Source organism: Electrophorus electricus, chromosome 15 (assembly GCF_041902795.1).
Source record: "Electrophorus electricus isolate QZ-2024a chromosome 15, ASM4190279v1, whole genome shotgun sequence".
NCBI lineage: Eukaryota > Metazoa > Chordata > Actinopteri > Gymnotiformes > Gymnotidae > Electrophorus > Electrophorus electricus.
Window position 1 is genome coordinate 26476946 of NC_137511.1, and position 15555 is coordinate 26492500.

General features: G+C 44.8%; 1 protein-coding gene across 8 annotated transcripts in view; it reads left to right on the top strand.

The window, feature by feature from the left end:
* The window catches only part of ryr2a (ryanodine receptor 2a (cardiac)), a 191129-nt gene that overhangs the window by 95122 nt on the left and 80452 nt on the right, over positions 1–15555 (top strand). For all 8 annotated transcript variants that reach the window (XR_014117195.1, XR_014117196.1, XM_035533858.2 and 5 more), the window contains 9 exons: positions 1130–1213; positions 4298–4457; positions 7826–7973; positions 9575–9783; positions 10749–10923; positions 11830–12038; positions 12242–12585; positions 12798–12915; positions 13490–13650. Coding sequence is in view for 6 of the 8 variants with exons in the window: in XM_035533858.2 (XP_035389751.2) it covers positions 1130–1213; positions 4298–4457; positions 7826–7973; positions 9575–9783; positions 10749–10923; positions 11830–12038; positions 12242–12585; positions 12798–12915; positions 13490–13650 (1608 nt within the window). In the remaining 2 variants the exon portion in view is untranslated. The remainder of the gene's footprint in view (positions 1–1129; positions 1214–4297; positions 4458–7825; positions 7974–9574; positions 9784–10748; positions 10924–11829; positions 12039–12241; positions 12586–12797; positions 12916–13489; positions 13651–15555) is intronic.

The following is a 15555-nucleotide window of genomic DNA, read 5'->3' on the forward strand; positions in this document are numbered from 1 at the left end:
AGGGGTGAGGGTGGGTGTGTGTTGGTGCGCGTGTGTGGGTGTGTGTTTGGTAGGGGTGAGGGTGGGTGTGGGTGCGTGTGTGGGTGTGGGTGTTTGGTAGGTGTGAGGGTGTGCGTGAGGGGTGTGTGGGTGTGTGTGTTTGGTAGGTGTGAGGGTGTGCGTGAGGGTGTGGGTGTGTGTGGGTGCGTGGGTGTGTGTGTTGGTAGGGGTGAGGGTGTGTGGGTGTGTGTCGGTGTGCGTGTGTGTGTGTGTGTGTGTTTGGTAGGGGTGAGGGTGGGTGCGTGTGTGTGGGTGTGTGTGTTTGGTAGGGGTGGGTGTGCGTGTGTGGGTATGTGTTTGGTAGGGGTGTAGGTGTGCGTGTGGGTGGGTGTGTGTGTAGGTGAGTGTGTGTGTGTGGGTGGGTGTGTGTTTGGTAGAGGTGGGTGTGCGTGTGTGGGTGTGTGTTTGGTAGGGGTGTAGGTGTGCGTGGGTGTGTGTGTGTGTGTGTGTGTAGGTGAGTGTGTGTGTGCGTGGGTGTGTGTGTTTGGTAGGGGTGTGGGTGTGTGTGTCTTATTTCCTGTGGTGTTCTGCTGTCTCTTAGCTCTTTTCTTAATTAAAAGTAGCATGTAGTAATGAAGCGGACGACTGCTCAGGGACTCGGCCTCTACTCTCACACTCTCACACTCTCACTACATCACACTCTCACTACTCCATCACACTGTAAGCATCTCAGGTCATCACCAGTATTCCTTGCATTATATTGTCCCCACCGGATCCTTTTCTGGTTACCTGTTACACTTCAAAATATCATCTGTGTACTTTACTCTACTTTTTTATGAAAAAAATCCTTTGATTTAGTTTGAGTGACACTTGTTTCATTTTGTTGTTTAATTCATATTATTATTATCAAGAACAACACAAACTAATTGTGGGCAATTCACAGTTCCGGGTTTTTGGTATGTCCTTGTGGACATGCATTAGCCAGCTTCAACTAATGCTACACGGAATTGCACATTTGCTCAGCACTGAGACACACAGTGTCTGGATGTCATGTTGGTGAGCTGTGACACACACACACACACACACACACACACACACACACACACACACTCACTCACTCACTCACTCACTCACCATGTCCCTCTGGCAGGACTCTGCTGGCTTTGGGTTGCCACGTCGGAGTTGCAGACGAACGGGCTGTGGACAAAGTGAAGCGTCTGAAACTCTCCGCCAAGTGAGTGTGTCCACGCAGCCGTGACTAATCCCAGCACTCTTACCCTGTACTGCACAAGAATGAGAGTTGTGAATGCTGGCACAGGACCCAGCGAATCCAGCACATAAGTGAAGATAGCAACCTTCTAGCAGTGAGAGCTAGGAAACACTCAGTAGGACACAGGTCAGAGGTCAGGGACATCCAGGGATTTGGAGGGAAGCTCGTCACGATGAGGACTAACCTGCAGACAGCACTGTGGGAGACATCGGGAGACACCACTGTGGGAGACGTCTGCAGACACCACTGTGGGAGACGTCTGCATGCTTGGTCTCTCCATCTGCAAATATGGCACACATCACATGCCCAGATTAGTTCTTCCTCACTCTCCTGGGATCTGTGGTGCTCTCACCTGGCCCTGCGAGGGAGGAAGGTCAGAGCATGGATGGAAAACTCGGCTTGTGCTGCTGGACTAGGCTGACTTCAGCTCCGTGGAGCACAGTGCGTGACCAGTCCAGGAGTTCAAGCCATGTAGCTAGTTTGTCTGCCACCACAGGAGTGCTCAATCTTAAAGCTTCTGGTTCCATTCTTCTGTGTGAGGAGCAGATACGCCTCCTGAAGTTTTCCACGTTTTCATTTCCGCTCTTCAAGACTCTCATGCCACGAAATCTTGTACATGGAGATATCAACCTGTGACCTCTGATCACAATGCCATCAAAGAAACTCATAGTCAGTTCAGGTGTAGTGCAGAATATACAACAGTATATAACAGTACAACACTATATAACAGTAGGACAGTATATATCAGTGCAACAGTATATAACAGTAGGACAGTATATATCAGTGCAACAGTATATAACAGTAGGACAGTATAACAGTACAAGACTATATAACAGTAGGACAGTATATAACAGTACAACAGTATATATCAGTGCAACAGTATATAACAGTAGGACAGTATATATCAGTGCAACAGTATATAACAGTAGGACAGTATATAACAGTAGGACAGTATATATCAGTGCAACAGTATATAACAGTAGGACAGTATATATCAGTGCATCAGTATATAACAGTAGGACAGTATAACAGTACAAGACTATATAATAGTAGTACAGTATATAACAGTAGGACAGTATATATCAGTGCAACAGTATATAACAGTAGGACAGTATACATCAGTGCAACAGTATATAACAGTAGGACAGTATATAACAGTAGGACAGTATATATCAGTGCAACAGTATAGAACAGTAGGACAGTATATAACAGTAGGACAGTATATATCAGTGCAACAGTATATAACAGTAGGACAGTATATAACAGTAGAATATTATATAACAATAGGACAGTATATACCAGTAGGACAGTATATAACTGTAGGACAGTATATAAGAGTAGAACAGAATATAACAGTACAACAGTATAGAACAGTAGAATATAACAGTAGGACAGTATATATCAGTACAACAGTATATAACAATAGGACAGTATAACAGTACAACACTATATAACAGTAGTACAGTATATAACAGTAGGACAGTATATATCAGTGAAACAGTATATAACAGTAGAACAGAATATAACAGTACAATACTATAACAGTAGTACAATATATAACAGTCGGACAGTATATAACAGTAGAACAGTTTATATCAGTACAACAGTATATAACAATAGAGCAGTTTATATCAGTAGAACAATATATAACAGTACAACAGTATATAACAATAGGACAGTATAACAGTACAACAGTATATAACAGTAGGGCAGTATATATCTGTACAACAGAATATAACAGTAGGACTAGGTGATGGGTAGGTAATGGGTAGATGATGGCTAGGTGATGGGTAGGTAATGGGTAGATGATGGGTAGGAGATGGCTAGGTGATGGGTAGATGATGGCTAGGTGATGGGTAGGTAATGGGTAGATGATGGGTAGATGATGGCTAGGTGATGGGTAGGTGATGGGTAGATGATGGCTAGGTGATGGGTAGGTGATGGGTAGATGATGGCTAGGTGATGGGTAGATGATGGCTAGGTGATGGGTAGATGATGGCTAGGTGATGGGTAGGTAATGGGTAGATGATGGGTAGGTGATGGGTAGATGATGGCTAGGTGATGGCTAAGTGATGGCTAGGTGATGGCTAGGTGATGGCTAGGTGATCGCTAGGTGATGGCTAGGTGATGGGTAGGTGATGGGTAGGTGATGGCTAGATGATGGCTAGGTGATGGCTAGGTGATGGGTAGATGATGGCTAGGTGATGGGTAGATGATGGATAGATGATGGGTAGGTGATGGCTAGGTGATGGGTAGGTGATGGCTAGGTGATGGCTAGATGATGGCTAAGTGATGGCTAAGTGATGGCTAGATGATGGGTAGGTGATGGGTAGGTGATGGCTAGGTGATGGGTAGATGATGGCTAGGTGATGGCTAAGTGATGGCTAGGTGATGGGTAGGTGATGGCTAGGTGATGGGTAGGTGATGGCTAGGTGATGGGTAGGTGATGGGTAGATGATGGCTAAGTGATGGGTAGATGATGGCTAGGTGATGGCTAAGTGATGGGTAGGTGATGGCTAGGTGATGGGTAGATGATGGGTAGATGATGGCTAGGTGATGGGTAGATGATGGCTAGGTGATGGCTAGGTGATGGGTAGGTGATGGGTAGGTGATGGCTAGGTGATGGGTAGATGATGGCTAGGTGATGGCTAGGTGATGGGTAGGTGATGGCTAAGTGATGGGTAGATGATAGGTAGGTGATGGGTAGATGATGGGTAGATGATGGGTAGATGATGGCTAGGTGATGGGTAGGTGATGGCTAAGTGATGGCTAGGTGATGGCTAGGTGATGGGTAGATGATGGCTAGGTGATGGCTAGGTGATGGCTAGGTGATGGCTAGGTGATGGGTAGGTGATGGCTAGGTGATGGGTAGATGATGGCTAGGTGATGGCTAGGTGATGGGTAGGTGATGGCTAAGTGATGGGTAGATGATAGGTAGGTGATGGGTATATGATGGCTAGGTGATGGGTTAATACCTGCTGTAGTCCTGGACCTGCTCTGCAGTTTTGTTTCTTGGGGCTTTAATGTTTGTGTGTGTCCTGCTTGCAGATATGAGCTGACCAGTGGGTATAAGCCATCTCCGATGGACCTGAGCCATATCAAGCTTGCGTCGACACAGGAGGCCATGGTGGACAAACTCGCAGAGAACGCCCACAACGTGTGGGCCAGAGACCGGATTCGACAGGGATGGACCTATGGGATCCAACAGGTGTGGGTGTGTGGGTGTGTGCTGTCTGTAGTTCTCCGTGCATGTCTGTGTCTGTAGCTCTCTGTGTCTGTCTGTACCTGTCTGTAGCTGTATGTGCCTGTCTGTAGCTGTATGTGCCTGTCTGTAGTGGTCTGTGCCAGTCTGTAGCGGTCTGTAGTGGTCTGTGGCGGTCTGTACGTGTCTGTAGCTGTATGTGCCAGTCTGTAGCGGTCTGTGCCAGTCTGTAGCTGTATGTGCCAGTCTGTAGCGGTCTGTGCCAGTCTGTGGCGGTCTGTACCTGTCTGTAGCTGTATGTGCCAGTCTGTAGCGGTCTCTGCCAGTCTGTAGCGGTCTGTGCCAGTCTGTGGCGGTCTGTACCTGTCTGTAGCTGTATGTGCCAGTCTGTAGCGGTCTGTGCCAGTCTGTAGCTGTATGTGCCAGTCTGTAGCGGTCTGTGCCAGTCTGTGGCGGTCTGTACCTGTCTGTAGCTGTATGTGCCAGTCTGTAGCGGTCTCTGCCAGTCTGTAGCGGTCTGTGCCAGTCTGTGGCGGTCTGTACCTGTCTGTAGCTGTATGTGCCATTCTGGAGCGGTCTGTGCCTGTCTGTAGCGGTCTGTGCCAGTCTGTAGCTGTATGTGCCAGTCTGTAGCGGTCTGTGCCAGTCTGTAGCGGTCTGTAGTGGTCTGTGCCAGTCTGTAGCGGTCTGTAGTGGTCTGTGGCGGTCTGTACCTGTCTGTAGCTGTATGTGCCAGTCTGTAGCGGTCTGTGCCAGTCTGTGGCGGTCTGTACCTGTCTGTAGCTGTATGTGCCAGTCTGTAGCGGTCTCTGCCAGTCTGTAGCGGTCTGTGCCAGTCTGTGGCGGTCTGTACCTGTCTGTAGCTGTATGTGCCATTCTGGAGCGGTCTCTGCCAGTCTGTAGCGGTCTGTGCCAGTCTGTGGCGGTCTGTACCTGTCTGTAGCTGTATGTGCCAGTCTGTAGCGGTCTGTGCCAGTCTGTAGCTGTATGTGCCAGTCTGTAGCGGTCTGTGCCAGTCTGTGGCGGTCTGTACCTGTCTGTAGCTGTATGTGCCAGTCTGTAGCGGTCTGTGCCAGTCTGTGGCGGTCTGTACCTGTCTGTAGCTGTATGTGCCATTCTGGAGCGGTCTGTGCCTGTCTGCGATTCTCTGCGGCTCTGCCCTTAGCGAGACATTAAAAGGCTTCGCCAGGCAGGCTTACATGCTGTGCTGCCATAGACTACACAGCAAGTGAGAAAGAGAGTGAGATGAGAGGAAGAACGACAGAGGAATCCAGAGAGAGAAAGATGAATGCACATACACAGGCAGATCCTGCCTGTCTGAGAGGACAATTAACATGTGGCCTTGAGTCTGTGCTGGAGAGGAGAGACACCTCGGAAGAGGCTGTGAGCTGCATCTCTCTTGTGAGCGTTAGTCACGGATCACATTAAGGGTTCTGTGGTGAAGTGTGTTGGGAGCAACACGGACCCTCGGAACCGACTGACAGCGCAATCAGGCCCCATCACAGAGATCCATGACTACCACATGACGGACAGGGTGGCTGGCACTCAGAGAAGTTGTGTGTCTGTGTGTGTGTGTGTGTGTGTGTTGTGCTGAGTGATGTGGGTATTTTTACATTTAAATGCACATAAATACAGACACACACATTAATATCTGCAGGTGCTCAGTAGTTGGAGATCAGGTTAAGGGCTAAAATATGACCTATGGGTTCCTAGAGTTTGTGATATTATGGTGTTATGTCTGATGAACTAAATTAAGTGTGATGAACTATAATGGTTAGATTGTCTGATCGACTGTGGTAATTAAATTAAGTGCGATAAACTATAGTGGTTACATTATTTCTGATACACGGGTAATTAAATTAAGTGTGATGAACTGTAGCGATTAGATTATGTCTGATACACTGTGGTAATTAAATTAAGTGTGATGAACTGTAGCGATTAGATTATGTCTGATACACTGTGGTAATTAAATTAAGTGTGACAAGCTATAGCGGTTACATTATGTCTGATACACTGTAGTAATTAAATTAAGTGTGATGAACTATAGAGGTTAGATTATGTCTGATACACTGGTAATTAAATTAAGTGTGATGAGCTATAGCGGTTACATTATGTCTGATACACTGTAGTAATTAAATTAAGTGTGATGAACTATAGTGGTTAGATTATTTCTGATAGACTGTTGTAATTAAATTAGGTGTGATGACCTATACCGGATGGATTGTCTGATACACTGTAGTAATTAAATTAAGTGTGATGAACTATAGCGGTTAGATTATGTCTGATACACAGTGGTAATTAAATTAAATGTGATGAATTATAGTGGTTAGATTGCCTGATTACACTAGTAATTAAATTCAGTGTGATGAACTATACCGGCTAGATTTTTATACACTGTAGTAATTAAATTAAATGTGATGAACTATACCGGCTAGATTCTGACACACTGTAGTAATTAAATTAAGTGTGATTAACTATAGCGGTTAGATTATGTCTGATTGACTGTGGCAATTAAATTAATTGTGATGAACTATAGTGGTTAGATTATATCTGGTACAGTGTTGTAATTAAATTAGGTCTGATGAACTATAGCAGATAGATTGTCTGATATACTGTAGTAATTAAATTAAGTGTGATGAACTATACTGCCTAGACTTTGATACACTGTGGTAATTCAATTAAGTGTGATGAACTATAGCAGTTAGATTATGTCTGATACACTAGTAATTAAATTAAGTGTGATGAACTATAGCAGTTAGATTATGTCTGATACACTAGTAATTAAATTAAATGTGATGAACTATAGCGGTTAGATTATGTCTGATACACTAGTAATTAAATTAAATGTGATGAACTATAGCGGTTAGATTATGTCTGATAGACTGTGGTAATTAAATTAAGCGTGATGCACTATAGCGGTTAGATTATGTCTGATAGACTGTGGTAATTAAATTAAGCGTGATGCACTATAGCGGTTAGATTATGTCTGATAGACTGTGGTAATTAAATTAAGCGTGATGCACTATAGCGGTTAGATTATGTCTGATAGACTGTGGTAATTAAATTAAGCGTGATGCACTATAGCGGTTAGATCATGTCTGATAGACTGTGGTAATTAAATTAAGCGTGATGCACTATAGCGGTTAGATTATGTCTGATAGACTGTGGTAATTAAATTAAGTGTGATGAACTATAGCGGCTAGATTATGTCTGATAAGCTTCAGTGATAGAATTACAAGGAACCATGATAAGTCTATAATTTAATTTGACATTAATATAATTAAATTTCATATTCATATCACAGTTTTGAAGTGAAATCTGGCATAATGCACATGTCAAGTATGTAATAGCAGTGTTCTTTTCTTTCTGTGTAGGATGTGAAGAACAAGCGGAATCCTCGGTTGGTGCCTTACGCCCTACTGGACGACAGAACCAAGAAATCCAACAAGGATAGCTTAAGAGAGGCAGTGCGCACGTTGCTAGGTTACGGATACAACCTGGAGGCCCCTGACCAGGACCACGGTAAATAAAGCTCCAGACGCTCGCGTTTAACCCCTCCAGGACATCAGTCCAGCAGCTGAATGTCCAGCTACGCTGTGCAGGTAGCAGAAATGAATAAAGAATACCGTGACCTGAACTAGAAACAATTTATTGCTCATACCCATTTTTCTGGTACCAATAAACCTGTTCATTTGTACTACATAATAGATATGGCCCAAATCCACTTTTTGGGATAGATCAGATATTTCGACAGTCTGAACACAAAAAAACTGAATTTTCAGTTCAAATTTGGGCAACTTTGATATTTTTGGTCCTAAATCTGGTACAGGTCAATACTTTACAATAGTGACTGTTCAAAGCACTGCAGTGGAGACCACAACCCCCGGAGCCCCCTGTGATGTCCCAGCACTTCTGCTGAAATGGGAAAACACAACCTTTGTCCCACTTCCGCTTTCTCACCCTTCGTATACTTCCTTCGAACCGTTGGCCGACCACCGCGCCCAATCCTCACCGTACACGCACACGTGTTGGATTGGAAATAGATCGGAACCGAGCAAGACCTGTAACGTGAGCGTAGAGGAGGTATATTTTACTGTCAGGGTTTGACCTAAGATAGATGTTGGTATGAATCTCTAATTGCCATCGTCACCATCAATATGAGTCTAATGTGACAGTCTAGGAGTTTGGGAGAATATTTGTGCAGTAATAGCACTTTATTCTATGTATTGTTTATATGAAACCATTGTGCTGACATGCTAATCCAGCATGTTAGATTATTATATTAGATTAGCATGTTATATTATTAGATTATATTACATGATAATCGAGCATGTTAGATTATTAGATTACATGATAATCCAGCATGTCTAGACCACGACTCTCTGCTGTCAACATGCCCCTTAAAAAGGCTGACGAGTCTGTTTTGGTGGTCAGAGGTGAAGTCCCAGAGACTGTAGCGTTTTATTGGTGCATCAGTCGTGCTGCCTGTATCTGATGTGGAGTGAGTTAGAGAGGGTGGGGGGCGTGTTTTACTGCATGGTCAGATTTATGAGTGTGTATAGCGGGGCTGACCGTGTCCGGTGCAGGCCACGGGTTGTGCTGAATCAGTACAACAGCACACGTTTCATTGTCCTCTGTGTCATTTCCTCAAGAATCTGTTTTGACATTTGCTCTGATAATGTGTGTTGGAGTTAGCATAGCAGTCTGAACAGTGTGATGTGTTCACATTTAAGAGACAGGTGGGTTAAAAGTACAAGACCTGTTTGTTGAAATATCAGATACATCTTTATATGTGTTAATGGTATTCATGTGATCTTATTTATTGTTGAATCACTATATTTATAAAATAAATTCAATCCTCTCTATATACAGAGCTCACAGTCCACCAGTTTCAGGAAAACTGAAAAGCCTAAAAACGTGTGTTTATGCACCTGTTTGGATTTTTGAGTTTAGTCCACTTTTCATTTACTGTGTTTGGCAGGGCACTGGTACTGCAGTATTCTGTACACTTAATGTTCCAGACCTTCACATCAGATTCCCTGTTCAGACTTTAAAGCAGAAACAATCTTCCAACCAGCTAGAAATCCAACGTCCAAATCTCCCCTTTGCCGTGTGTGCTGCAGCCGCCCGGACAGACATCAACGGCGCCTCCTCTGAGCGATTCCGGATTTTCCGGGCGGAGAAGACCTACTGCGTGAATGCCGGGAAGTGGTATTTCGAGCTGGAGGTGCTGACAGCAGGTGAGATGCGCGTGGGCTGGACCCGTCCAGGCTGCCTGCCTGACCTGGAGCTGGGCTCCGACGACCAGGCCTTCGTCTTCGACGGGTTTAAGGTGAGCTGCACGCGGGTGCCCATATGCGTGACTCTCCGAGTAAGGAGAATGCAGCTTAGTTGTAATCCAAATAGACAAGCAAAGGTCGTAAATCCTGAAAAGGCGGGACGTTGCACAGACGAAGAGGGAACTCCAACGACATAAGCAGAATTCCGAATTGGCAGGGAACACGCGCAATACAAACGTAACGTAACTCGGGTTGAATACAAACATGGGGTTTACATACAAAGACTAATGAGGATTAACAAGATACAGGTACTGGAACTAACTAGGGGGCGGACCAAAAAGAAACCAAAACAAGGAAACACGAGGAAACAGAACCTAGGTAGTAAACATACATAGTAGAGTTGCCGTGGGAACCACGATCCCAGGGAGGGGCGACCGAGACGAAACGTAGGAAAGACACCGAGGTCATTCTGGTTGTAGTCTTACTGCCTCCCAGACACTCTCAAGTATGAGGTACCTCAGGGGTTTATACTGGAGCCGTTACTGTTGTTTGCATACACAAGCTGAAGTTTTGTTATAACTGAAAGCCTCAAACTTATATTATTACAGTCTTTTTTCCTTTGTACTCAACATATCCTCCCTCTTTCGCTTTGCTATAATGAGTAGAAACAGAAGCCCCACTAGCCTCTAACCCAAGACCTTAGGGGTGTCTCAAAAGTTTATCACTCTTCAGTCTGAATTGAAAGAGTTGTCTGCACTCACACATCGTCAATTTAGTACTGACTTTTTGTGAACAAAATATTTTCTAACCCATCTGTCTTTCCAATGTCCAAAGTTAATCATTAAAAAATGAATATAACGGCTAAAATTACCTGTTAGTCTGTATGTTTCTGGATGCGTTGAAACTCTTCATTTGATACTGCTGTGAAGCTCATTGTGTGTGTGTGTGTGTGTGTGTGTGTGTGTGCGCGTGTGTGGCGTGTGTGTGTGTGTGTGTGTGTGTGTGTGTGTGTGTCCAGGCTCAGCGCTGGCACCAGGGTAATGAACACTTTGGGAGATCGTGGTTAGCGGGGGATGTTGTGGGCTGTATGGTGGATCTGAATGAACACACCATGATGTTCACGCTCAACGGGGAAGTTCTGCTAGATGACTCCGGCTCCGAACTCGCCTTCAAAGACTTCGAGGTCTGGGAAGGTCAGTACGACTGCTGTGCACTCTGGGTAAAGTGAGAATAAATGTGAGATGACTGACAATTCACGCCGGTGACTCTGTTTACCGCTGGACTTGAAAAATAACATGGTCTTTGGCTGAGGTGTGACACCACCTATAATCAGCCGGATCGCTGCATCTGATTAACGCCGTTTCCAGATTCAGGTTGAGCTGTCATTTTGCTCAGCAGAAGGGTCTCTTCATGACCGGTTCGGAGCAGATGTGCTCTTCTGTCTGGAAGCTCAGTTACTGTGTGAGAAACAGGCTGTTGTGTGTGGTGATCAACTGCTGTGCTGTTTTATTTGGGTGGGTGGGGAACAGAGACTTCAGAATAAATGTGTGTGTGTGTGTGTGTGTGTGTCTAAGCACTTAAGACATGATAAGCAGAGCAAAGCAAGGTTATGCAACTCCACATTCACTCTCTCTCTCTCTCTCACTCTCTCTCTCACACACACACACACACACACACACACACACAACAAACAAACAAAAAAGTGTTTGTTCCCCCCACTTATCCACATAACCCAGGACACCGAGCCAAGAAGCACAGTGCTGCTTTGAAAAACTTGGGCACCACCTTGTGGCCACCTGTGGTACAGCACATACTTCAGTGAAATTAGACTCTATATTACTGTTGGGTCTTAAACGTGTGAAATCAACCATTGTTGGGCAGTTTGAAGTAACTGAATCAAAATAACATGCTTGATTCTGTTGGTATGTGTGAAATATGGCATCTGTGTGTGTGATATAGGCAGGTTGTTAATATTTTAAGCTAAAAGGGAAACTAAAGGTTTGATCTTTTTCTCCTGAGTTCCTTGTTGTAACCTTGGTCTTCCGTGATCTCCCATGGTCTTCCGTGGTCCTCCGTGCCTGTGGCGTGGACGGAGGCAGGCTTCATCCCCGTGTGCAGTATGGGAGTGGGACAGGTGGGACGTATGAACCTCGGCAAGGACGTGAGCACGCTGAAGTACTTCACCATCTGTGGCCTCCAGGAAGGCTTCGAGCCCTTCGCCGTAAACATGAACCGCGAGGTCACCATGTGGCTCAGCCAGAGGTTACCCCAGTTCATCACTGTGCCTGCTGGACATGAGCACATCGAGGTCTGCTTACATACACACACACACACACACACACAAAAGCATTTAGATTTAAGACAATAAATGATGACACGATTCACAGAATGCAGATCAAGCATAATTAATGAAACCTAATGCTGGTTAGCTGGTTACTAAGACAGCAAGACACTGTGTGTGTGTGTGTTTACATGCATGCGTGTGTGTGTTTGTGCGCTGTCTCCAAAAAGGTCACAAGAATCGATGGCTCAGTGGAGAGTTCCCCATGCCTAAAGGTCATACAGAGGTCATTTGGCTCGCAGAATAGTAACACGGACATGGCGTTTTACCGGCTGAGCATGCCAATCGAGTGTGCCGAGAGCTTTGGCAAACCGGCGGGCGGGACCCTGCCTGCCAACGGCAGCATCTTCACCCCGAAGAAGGACCTGGACGACTTCGAGACCGTGTCGGACTTTGAGGTGCTGATGAAGAGTGCTCATGGACACATTGGTCCAAACGGGCCCGAGAGAGACAGGGATGAGTTCAACAACCATAAGGACTACAACCAGGAGAAACCGTCCAAACTCAAACAGAGGTGCGCTCACTCTGTCTCATAGCCATATGCGTCGCTAAATACAAATGGCACGTTATTCTCTAGAGGAGTCAAGTATTACAAACTTTTCTGATCGTGTGTTTTTATATATGTATATTTGTATGTTTGTATGCGTATGTTTGTGCATCAATATTGTATATGTTTTTGCGTTTGTATGTTTGTGTCATTTGTGTGTGTGTGTGTGTGGGGTGCAGATTCATGCTGAAGAGGTCTAAACCTGAGTTCAGTACAAGTAACTCCTCTGCTCGCCTCTCGGAGGAGGTTCTGGCTGACGAGAGGGATGATTACGAGTGTTTAATGCACACATCCACGGTACGTCACCACGCCACTTACAGAACCTGCTAACTACATCATACACCTCACTAACTACATCCTAGAGCTCACTGACCACATCATACAGCTCACTAATTAAAGATTACAGCTCACTAGCTACAGCTTACAGCTCACTAACTAGTTTACAGCTCACTAACTTCATCTTACAGCTCAGTAACTACAGCTTACTGCCTGCTACAGCTCATATCCTGCTACGGCGTGTAGTTCACTAACTACAGTGTGTGTATGTGTGGGCCTCTAAATCTACCCCTCAAATCCAAATCCTGTCCTGTATTTTATAATTACTATAATTACTGAACAGTAGTGGTGAGCACTTAGCACACCTCACAGGTAAAGTAAGAGTGGGAAAACCGTAAAGCCCCGTCCTCAAGGGGCTGAGAGTTTTTATCTCCTCTGCATCAAATGTCTATATATGATTTGAGGTTATTTTAAGTTATAACTGGATTATGAGACCATTAACTGGTATTGACATACATGTGTTTATGTGAATGGTTGTGTTATTATTTATGTATCGACCTATTAAGTTTTAATTAATGTGTTTATTGTCTGCCAGTACTATTACGCGGTGCGAATATTTCCGGGTCAGGAGCCATCCAGAGTGTGGGTCGGCTGGGTGACGTCTGACTTCCACCAGTATGACCCCGCCTTCCAGCTGGACAAGGTCCGCACTGTGACCGTCACCCTTGGCGATGAGAAGGGCAAAGTTCATGAGAGGTCAGTGGTGAGAGCAGCTAACTGCTTAGATCATACCCCAGTTTACTCTGTGGTTAGTCTGTTTGAGCTTAGTCTGTGGTTAGTCTGTTTGAGCTTAGTCTGTGGTTAGTCTGTTTGAGCTTAGTCTGTGGTTAGTCTGTTTGAGCTTACTCTGTGGTTAGTCTGTTTGAGCTTAGTCTGTGGTTAGTCTGTTTGAGCTTAGTCTGTGGTTAGTCTGTTTGATCTTACTCTGTGGTTAGTCTGTTTGATCTTAGTCTGTGGTTAGTCTTTGATCTTAGTCTGTGGTTAGTCTGTTTGATCTTACTCTGATCTTACTCTGTGGTTAGTCTGTTTGAGTTTAGTCTGTGGTTAGTCTCTTTGAGCTTAGTCTGTGGTTAGTCTGTTTGAGCTTAGTCTGTGGTTAGTCTTTGATCTTAGTCTGTGGTTAGTCTGTTTGATCTTACTCTGTGGTTAGACTGTTTGATCTTACTCTGATCTTACCCTGTGGTTAGTCTGTTTGATCTTTCTCTGTGGTTAGTCTGATCTTTCTCTGTGGTTAGTCTGATCTTTCTCTGTGGTTAGTCTGTTTGATTTTACCCTGTGGTTAGTCTGTTTGATCTTAATCTGTGGTTAGTGGGTTTGACGTTACCCTGTGGTAGCTGTTTTTATTTATTTAAAGCATATAGCCGACACGTTTTATCCAAAGTGTCTTAGAATCATGACTGAACACAACTTGAGTAATTGAGGGTTAAGAGTTTTGTTCAGGGACCCAACAGTGGAAACCTGCCAGTGGTGAGACTTTTGATTACTTCTGACCTTCTGATTACTCTGATTAGCTTGACCTCAGTGTTCCTTACTGGGGGGCCACGTTAGTTGGATATGTCTGGAGTAGACTTACCTCAGTCTGGCAGTCGGCACCGATATGTGTAGAATCCCCAAGAAACACTGTTGTGCCTGATAAATTGTTCCAGCATAACACACATCACCTGCCACGTCCATAACACACATCACCTGCCACGTCCATAACACACATCACCTGCCACGTCCATAACACACATCACCTGCCACGTCCATAACACACATCACCTGCCACGTCTCTGCTGTGGTGAGAACGAACCTCAAGTCGAATAATATCGTCAGAAACCGGTCAGAAACTGGTCAGAAACTGGTCAGAAACTGGCCAGCAATGAACGAACAGTGTGTGGATAATACACAGTCTGAAAATGTGTCAATAGAAAACTGAGACCTGTGTTTGCCTGATCAGAGACTTTGCCTGATCTGAGACCTGTGTGTGTGTTACAGCATTAAGTGCTGTAACTGCAACATGGTGTGTGTGTGTGTGTGTGTGTTACAGTATTAAGCGCAGTAACTGCTACATGGTGTGTGTGTGTGTGTGTTACAGTATTAAGCGCAGTAACTGCTACATGGTGTGTGTGTGTGTGTTACAGTATTAAGCGCAGTAACTGCTACATGGTGTGTGTGTGTGTGTGTGTGTTACAGTATTAAGCGCAATAACTGCTACATGGTGTGTGTGTGTTACAGTATTAAGCGCAGTAACTGCTACATGGTGTGTGTGTGTGTTACAGTATTAAGCGCAGTAACTGCTACATGGTGTGTGTGTGTGTGTGTGTGTGTTACAGTATTAAGCGCAGTAACTGCTACATGGTGTGTGTGTGTGATACAGTATTAAGCGCAGTAACTGCTACATGGTGTGTGTGTGTGTTACAGTATTAAGCGCAGTAACTGCTACATGGTGTGTGTGTGTGTGTTACAGTATTAAGCGCAGTAACTGCTACATGGTGAGTGTGTTACAGTATTAAGCGCAGTAACTGCTACATGGTGTGTGTTACAGTAACTGCTACATGGTGTTTGTGTGTGTTACAGTATTAAGCGCAGTAACTGCTACATGGTGTGTGTGTATGTGTG